Source organism: Leishmania martiniquensis, chromosome 12 (assembly GCF_017916325.1).
Source record: "Leishmania martiniquensis isolate LSCM1 chromosome 12, whole genome shotgun sequence".
In the NCBI taxonomy this organism is placed as follows: domain Eukaryota; phylum Euglenozoa; class Kinetoplastea; order Trypanosomatida; family Trypanosomatidae; genus Leishmania; species Leishmania martiniquensis.
This window is the reverse complement of record NC_090147.1, coordinates 86,294-95,000: the sequence shown is the minus strand read 5'-3', so window position 1 is coordinate 95,000 and position 8,707 is coordinate 86,294. Positions and strand designations below refer to the sequence as shown.

Genomic DNA, 8,707 nt, shown 5'->3' with positions numbered 1-8,707 from the left:
ACACACACACGCACACAGCGACTCTTTTATGTTGGGCGTTCCGCTCGTCTCGTGCGCCTTCGACTTGGAGAGTGGCTGCCAAGGATGACCTTCTCGTGCGCAGGGCGATGTGTGTGGCTGACTTGTTGGCTGTCGATCTTCGGTGAGCGAGCCCTCGACAGAGGAGGGAGGGTGAAAGGTGGGGGGAGGGGGAAGGGAGACGGAGAGGTTGATGATATGCTGAGGTTCATGTGCTCTGGCAGACGGGGGAGGGAGAGAGAAGGGGACACCAGCCCCTATGCTCTCTCGAAGGCCGCCGCCGCATTTCGTCAGGGGAGTGGGCTGTGACGGAGTACTAACGATTCACCTGTTCACCCTCCGACTGATGACACTCCACCACCAATGGCTTTGTGTGGCGTCTCTCCGGTTCTCGAAGAGGCGCAGGAAGAAAAGTGGCAAGCCGCACTGGCGACGCCACACGCCATGTGCACGCGTACAGACAGATGAGAGACGACGCCGAGTGCGGGCCACACTCTCCAACCATACACAACAGCGTGCCGGTAGGGTTAAAGCCGGCCGGCATCGGGAAGGAGAGCACAACCTCGATGTTCCTCGCGTTACGCAGATGGTGCGTGCCCTCGCTAGAGGTGTTCAGAGACAGACCTTGCCGCATGCCACCAACCCCATTCGACTGCTGCTGCACGTGTGCACGAGGGTAAATGGCCCGCCACGGACGCACCCGCTGCTGCCCCCATCGGGGCGCCAATCCCGGAGGAGTCGGCACAGCGCGAGGCCCGCCGCCTGTGGCTCGGTGCGCGCCTCATTGCTTGGCCAATAGGCACTCTCACGCTCGTCCTTGCGGATCCAGGTGTCGCATCGCTGCTCTAGACTTGTGCGGGCACGTTTAGCGTCATCCAGCTCGTCCACTCACATTTGCCGCTGCATAGCTGTGCGCTTAGCTGCGGGACGGTGAGACGTCAGGGTTGCTCCTTCGGTGATCCCAACGGGCACGGCGGTGGACATGTTCGCAACACGGGTGCCCAGCTTGCGCAGGCGCTGCGCGCCCCGCTTGTGCACACCTCACAGCGTTCCTTTGCAACGAGGTCCGGCAGAGGGACATCGCATCCAAGTACGTGGTGGCTGATTGGAGATGCGTTTCGGCATTCCTGAGCGGAGTCGAGGGCGGCGATGCGCAGCATGAAGAGCGCAGGCGGCGGGATGGTGAACGTCAGCGTGCGGGACGCCACGGTGCGCTTGGCCGTCCTCTTGACCGGGTGGCGCACCGATAGTCTCCTGCTGTTCCCGTCCACACGAAGTCCTCTGCGAAAGATAAAAGGACGTTTTTGGCTCGGCAGCCGACCCGAACAGCGGCGCGTCCTCCACGCGTGTCGTCAGCTCGAGCCCCGGTGATATGTGAAGGGGTTCCCCCCCATCGGTCAGCGATGCGGTACAGGGCTGATACGGACTTGTCCTACCGATCCTCTTCTGCTGCAAGCGGGATGCCATCGCCCGCGGTCACCAACGTCACGAGGGCAGCCGTGCCCACGACTGCGCAGGCCACACGTTGGCCCGCGGCAACACTTCAGCTCAGTGAGGGCGTTGCGCTCAGGGTGCGGTGGCCATGGAGAAGGCCCAAGGGGGCAGGGCCAGCACACCACGAGCACCCTCAAGACGGTGAATTTCGTACAAGACCGCCGCGGGCTTCCAGCAAAGGTCGTCTGATAGCAGAGGGTGGCACTGACACTGATCAGTGCGGTCTTGGCCTCCACCCCGTGTGTTGGAGGCCATAGCCCGGGGATCTGGCGAGCATGTCAACCCGCCTGTTCTCTCGACAGGCATGGACCCTAGTTGCAGGACGCCAGGCACTGTAAGGTGCCCCACCGCGGCGACACAGAACACACACACACACACAGAGAAAAATGTGTGTGTGCATGTGTGCTTGTAGACGGACACACTTGTGAACCGCTGTCTCTGCCACTTCTACGGAGGGGGTGCCACTGTACATACGCGTCCAAGCGCAGAGCACTGCTCGGATTGGGCCGCTGCCACCCCATGGCGGAGCGATCCGCGCTGCCAAGTTTATCGCCGGCCCGATCGTCACCACCGGAGGAGGAGCCGCCGTCAGCTGAGCTTTCCTCACTGTAGCCACGATATCGGCGCCGGTCGTACAGAGAATGTAGTCAGAGAATTGTCCGGCGTGAGTCAGACAGTTCTCCGGGATGCCGGCCTCGCGGCTGTGACGGCCTGACCGTTGCGATTCCGCAAAAAAAAAGGCACTCCCCAGTTGCAGCGGCGCCAGCACGAGACCGACAACGAAGTCGCCGATACCGGAGCACTTTGAGTAATCCACTGACTCTGCCACGACCCACCCGAGCACAGAAGCAGCCGACGCCACGTTTTTTTTTTTTGCGCCAGTAGGCGTAGCTGACAGACAGACCGTGCTGCGTCGGGCTGAGCGTGACTGTGCCGTTGAGGGAGAAGAGGGCGTGGGCAAAGACGGAAAGGGTCGGCACGGCGCCCAGTTCGAAGCTGTTTTCGATGATCGAAGGGACATGCAGCAACAGCATCTCGAGCGTGATGGGTATCGCTGGAACGGATGGGTGGGGGAAGGTGGCGCCACCGGTAGCGGAAGCAGGCGAGTACGTGGACGGGATCGGCGCAGTGCGTGCGAAGGGAAGGACACCGCTGGGGGGGGCGAGGTAGAGCAGCGCCATTGCCACGATGAGTTTCGACAGGGGCATCGACGCGGAAAGCCCTGCCGGTGGTGCTCGACGGCTGAGGCGTCCACAGCTCATGAGTGGTGGTGAGTGCGGGGCAGGGGAGTCGGTCGCTGCTGATGACGGCGCTGTTGGCGGGGGTGCTGCGCAGGGGAAGCGTCGTCACTGCGCTGGCCGCGGCGAGCGCCGAGGTGCAGTGGGGGAGAAGCACCGCGAAGCGCACCGCACGCAACAGCAGGTGCAGTCGCCGGTGACTACACCGTCGCTCCGTACGACAGGGAGGGGGGACATGTGGATGCGAGACCACTGGCGCAACTGCCCGTTAGGGTCATGGCAGCAAACGTGCCCGTGTACATAGGTGTCGCCTCGCCGGCGTGCGGATGGCAGTAAGCGCACGCGTGCGTGAGGGGCCTGTTGGAGCGTGGGTGTGCCTGCCGCGCTGCAGTGGGGCCCGCTGAGCACTCGGAAAAGGGGTCCTGAGTATGCGCAACGTGCAGGGCGGGGCGGGGTGAGGCAGGGGAGGAGAGAAAGGGATGGGTGAAGGGGAAAGAGCCATTGAGGTGGTCATGGAGGCGGTACGGGCAGAGGACGAAGAGGCGCGCAGCCTGCCAGCAAGATCGCAGTGCGGCTTGGGGGAGGGAGGGGGGCTCAATGGGGTGGCGGAGGCCCACCATCCCATTGAGCCGCCTTTATCTCAGGAGCGAGGCCTTATGCATTGGTGTTCGACGGACAGGTGGTTGTGGTGGTGGTTGGGGGAAAAGGAGGGGCCGTCGAAGAAACTTCGCACACGTCATCCACGGCACTCGAGGCTCGTGCTGCCGTCTGCTGTGGCGCTACGCAGCCTCGGCGGGCCAGTGCATTTCCTCCGCCTCCAGCGACGCCCACAGAGCCGAGGCGACGACCGTGGTTAGCTGAGGCAGCAGTGCCGCTCTAGTCAAGGACAGGGAGAACATACGCGACGCTGGCGGCGCGGTGCTTGTATGAGCCGAACTTGAGGCGAGCAGTGCCATTTCATTGCCAGGCATGACGGACACTCCCTGGGCGAACAGCAAGCCTCTTGCAGCAGCGTGGGGGGCATCCATTTCGGTGCTCGCGCTGCGGATGCCGTCGTCTTGGCAAAGGACAGCGTCCCCGCAGAGCCTGCGGGGCACGTAAGGGTCGCTCTTCGGGACAACACTGCCTGCCCCGCAACTCACCACGCTGTCTGCTGGAGACGCCGTCAAGAGAAGGCGGCGCCCATGGGGGGCGGCCTGATCGATGCTGCTTCTGCAAGGGTTAGCGTTGCTGCGCGTCGACGATGAGGTGCCGCGCACATTCGTGACTGAGGGAAGGCCCGCAGCCGCAGAGAAGGATGGCCCTGCAAGAGACAACACCCGCCGCCCTCCTCCAGCGCCACCCCGGCGGCCCCCGCGGCTCGGCGAAGGCACCGGTGCCCCCGCCGGCATGCCTTCCTCCCTTGAGCTGCTGCCCGCCACCAGCGAAGGACGGCCGCGCTTGCCGTCGCTCGTGTGCCGCTCGCCAGAGGCGTCCCGCCGCGCCTCCGCCAGGCATGCGGCAAGGGTATCCTCAGCACTCTCCAAAATTGGCCACACGCCGCTGTACAGGCAGCTTGGCAGCTCGGTGTCACGTAGCACCGCGGCGCGGAACGCGGACCACCACGGATACCACTGGGGCGCGCCGGACTTCGATGCCGATGGCGTGCCGCAATTGCCGCGCCCCCTCCCGCCCCGAGTAGATGCCGCGGCCATGTGCGCCTCCCGTGTCACCAACGTCGCTGCTAACCCGACCACCAGCAGCAAGGACTGTGCCGGCTGCAGTAGCAGCGCCATTGCGAGCCCGTCCGCCTTCAACAGTCCAGATAGGGGCCGCGGCATCAGCAGCGACACGTCGAGCGTAAACGACGCCAGCTCTGTTGTCCACAGCACGAGGAAGGGCTGCTCAAGCAGATCGTCGAGAAGATTGTGCGCGAGCACGAGGCACGTAAGGGCAAGCGTAGCCGCCACGGTGCCGAGCGCCTCTCTTTCCGTCTCTGGGGAAATCCGTACGGCAGCCGCGTTTGGGCATGTGGAGCCTTTGGCCGACATACAGGGGCCCCCGCCACCCAATGCGGCGGACCCAGCGACAGAAGGGCCCCCCGTGCCGCGGACGCGCGTCTCCACGCCTGTGTCTGCTGCTGGAGTAGTGGGCGCAGGTGTGGAGGACACGAAGAGGCCCTGCAGTCCCAACACACGGCGGGCAATCAGGTACATACCTTCGAGCGTAGTACCAAGTGCATCTCGGGCAAGGGTGAGGCGCCCGCTACCGCCGCCGCCATCGCTGCCCAGCCCCGTCACTGATGACACAGAAGATGGCCCTGTGGAGCGGCCTAGGCTGTGGTGACTGCCCGTTCGCACCGTGAAGCCCATGTGACGCAGCGCCGTCACCTCCTCGCCGCACGGATGGCCGTAGAGCAGCAGCAGCTCACCATACCCATTCTGAGAGTCGCCGCTCCCCGCCTTAAACGCGCTTCTCTCTGCGCGCAGGTGGGCACGCATCGCATGATAGAGTAACGGGTGCTCATGCCGCACCGCTTGCTCCTCCGCAGACATCGTCGGCCGCCGGCGGAAGCCGCCCCGAGGCCGCCTTCCGATGCCTACTGTGACCGACGGGGGCTTCAGCGCACCCGGTGTGCTTTTCGTGCGAGTGCCCACGTAGTGAGCTTCGTCTGCCGTGACTGCGCAGGCGTTGGCGTCCGCGTTGACCCTTTCGGCACACCCGGTGTGCTTCGTGGTGCCGTCTAGTGTGCTCTGGGCCGGTATCGGCAGCATAAACAGCGTGCGCGCCACGTAGAGGTCCATGCGCGGGCAGCCGGCCGTTTCGTTCAGCAGGCACGACCACCACCGTAGTGAGGGCTGCGCATGCGGCTGATCGAGTCGGCGGTCGCCGTCTGCGGTAAGCTGGCTTGCCACGCTGGGGGCATGGAGGATAGGAAGCAGATGGTCGAGCGAGGCGAGGTGGCGGCTTTCTAGCAGCGATTCGGATCGCGCACAGCGCACCACAAAGCCCAGCCTGCAGTGCTCCGCGTCTTGGGCCTTGGCTGACGGCCTTTGTGCTGCACCATCGACGTGTGGCTCCGCACTGAGGTACAGGCCGTGCGATTCGACAACGCAGGGCACAAAGCGGCCCTGCGCCCGGGCGGGGGTGCGCGCCGCCGGCAACGCAGGTGGGCAGCCGACGGACGCCGCGCTGGCAGGTACCCACACACCAAACGCTGACCCTCGCCCGATCAAGTGAAACGGAAGGAGCAGCACTGGAGGCGGCATCCACAAGCGCACGGTCGGAGTCGCGTGGGTGCATGCCAACGAGGGTGGTGCGGCCCACGCCGTGAGGGCGAACGGCTGCGAAGCCGGCAACGCGGCGGCCGCGCTACGCAACACTTCCTCCACGAGCGCGCAGTTGAAGATGGCTGGCAGCGATTTTGTGAAGATATCCTCTGCATCTTGCGGTGCGATGCCCTGACGGGCGAGGACAGCGCCAATGTGGGCGTTCTCCTCGCGAAGAGCCGAGTGAACACCGTCGAGGTACGCCACCATCTTCAGTAGACAGGAGAGCCAGTAATGGCGCGCGTCGCACATGCGGCGGCGGCGGAGCGCCTGCTCGGGCGTGTCAGCGCCTGCGTAAGATGGCGCCCTGGCACTGCCGACGGTACCGCGACCGGCGCCGCCGCCGCCAGAGAAAACAGCCGTGTCGCACGACGGGGAAGCGGACGCTTCTACGGACATGAAATCAACCCACTCGTTCACGAGCGCCGTTGCGACCCGCTGCACCAGCGGCTCCTCTTCACTAACGAGGGTGATGATGGCGCGTAGCAGCAGCGCATGTTTCTCCTCAGCCGTCGCGGATGCGGTATGGAGGGTGCCGGTGCCGCAGTGATGGGCGGCGCTCCGTCTGCCAAGGCCCCCTTCACTGTCACGCCGCCTCTCTTCCCCTTCGTTCTTGGCGCCATCGCCCACTAATTCGTCACGGCGGTGAGCAGAGGCGCGCTGCTGCTCTTGCTGTTGCAGAGCAGAGAGGACCGCAGCGAGTGTGCTGCCAAGGTGCTTGGCGCCGCCGCCGCCATTGCTTTCCTTGTGTGGCAGTTTAGGAAGCAGCGAGGAGGATGCCACCCACTGTCTCTCGGGCGCATTGAGCGACGAGTGTGCCTCGCGCGCTCCTTCCCTGCTGTGGAGGCGCGGCTTCTTTCCACGACCATTCGTGCTGGCTGCGCGGTGGCGCTCCCCTCGCCCTTTCCCGCGCGGCCGCTTGATGCCTCGCTGCCCGCCGCCGGCTTGGCTCCGCCTACCGCGCCCGCCTCGACCAGCCCCCGGCGTCCGCCCACGCATGACGCAAACCTCCTCCGCGTCGCTGGTCCGATCGCCGCCCACCCGATCACTTTCCGTGCTGCTCTGGGATCTGTGACTACCGCTGCAGCTGGGGCCCGCGTTGTTCCTCGCGATAGTGAGCTCGCCCTCGCTTGAGTCGCCGCTATCGCTGTGGGGCGACGAGGACACGCATGAGGAGGGCGCTGGGCTCGGCTCTACCGCATCCCCTTGCCCCCCAGACTTCTGTGCACTGCTGCTGCTGCTGCTACTGCTGGCGAAGGATACAGAGCACACTTCCTCAACCCTGAGGAAGTGCAGCACGTGCAGAGCCCACAGACTTGCGGGGCACGCCGCCGCCATCTCCGCGTGTGCTTCCGCCGCCGCTGCCAGGGCATAGACGGAGTGCGCAGCTGCCTCTGCAACCACCCTACTGCCACGCTTGCCGCGCCTCCTGACGGCGGTGCTGAATGGCGCATTGGCTAGGGAGTTCACACGACTCAGCAGCACATTCCTACCTTGCTCACCTTCCGCTGCGGCCTTCCCAGCCCCTGCAGAAACCTTTTCATTGGCGGCAGGCACTGTGCGCGCAGATTGCCGCTGCTGCTCGCCCCGGGTGGAGAGGCCGCGCTTCACTCGATGTAGTGCTGCGTAGTTGGGGCACCACAGACAACCGGTGTGCAGGAGCAAGGTGAGAAACACGCTATCATTGCCGATCGCTTTTCGCCATACGGTGATGCACTGCCGCCAGCGTGCGTAGCTCTCCTCGATGATGGCCAAAGCCGCCCATGGCGGATCACAACCAAGGGAGGAAGTAGCGTTGGCTGAGGGACGCGTGGCGTCGTTGTGACAGCTGCCGTCGCTGCCTTCACGATAGAGGCCAGTGCTCGATCGCCGGGGCGGCGCAGCTGACGACGGCGCGCATGCCTCCAGCGGATGGGCAGAAAGAAGCTCATGGAGAGAAGGCAGCAGTCGCTCAAGATGGCTGCTAGCGCTGCTCATGACGAGGCTCTGCTACGTATGTGGGGGTGGGGGAGCCGCTTCTCTGTCGCGCCTCGCCACTCGGTAGGGTAGCGCAGCAGAATGCTGATAACGCACAAGTATGCTGCTCTGTGCGCGTCTCGAAGGTGTGTGTGCTTCCCTTTGCCCGGATGGCACCCGCCCTTCCCCCCTCTCGTTGCACTGTTCTCGTGTTCTGAGCGCCTATCGCGCCAACGCGCGCGTGTGTGTGTGTGTGTGCCTGTGTGTGTCTCTTGGGACTGTGTGCGTGTAAGTGTGTGTGCGTTGGGGAGGATGAGGAAGAGCATATAACGGGAAGGGGCATGGGAGGGGAGGGAGGGGCAGCTGTAAAAGGGCGCCTGGGCGACTTTGAAGAGGCTGGAAAAATGAGGAGGGGAGAGTTGGTGCGCCTGCGCGCACGACGCAGAAAGCGCGCACCTCTGGGCAGCGCTGACGTGTGCAAGTGCCCCATATCAGAGCGGGGGAAAGAGATGGGAACAGTTTCTTCTACCGTTTCCGCCTTGGTGAGCAACGAAGTTGCCGCGTGGTCACGCCCATCAAGGAGACCGGCCAGCGCGCGCGCTCACTGATTTTTGAGAGCATAAAAGCAAAAAAAGCTCAAGTTGATCGCCTCGGCAATCTCTGCCCCCCCCCCCACACCTCCACCTCCTCCTG

General features: G+C 64.6%; 1 protein-coding gene across 1 annotated transcript; it reads right to left on the bottom strand.

Moving 5' to 3' along the window:
• Positions 1–3,529: 3,529 nt before the first annotated feature.
• Positions 3,530–8,035, bottom strand: LSCM1_07833 (uncharacterized protein; the record flags this gene model as incomplete). Its single annotated transcript, XM_067325189.1, has 1 exon — positions 3,530–8,035. The coding sequence occupies one exon, from the start codon at positions 8,033–8,035 to the stop codon at positions 3,530–3,532; it is 4,506 nt and encodes a 1,501-aa protein (XP_067180402.1).
• Between the last annotated feature and the right edge of the window lie 672 nt (positions 8,036–8,707).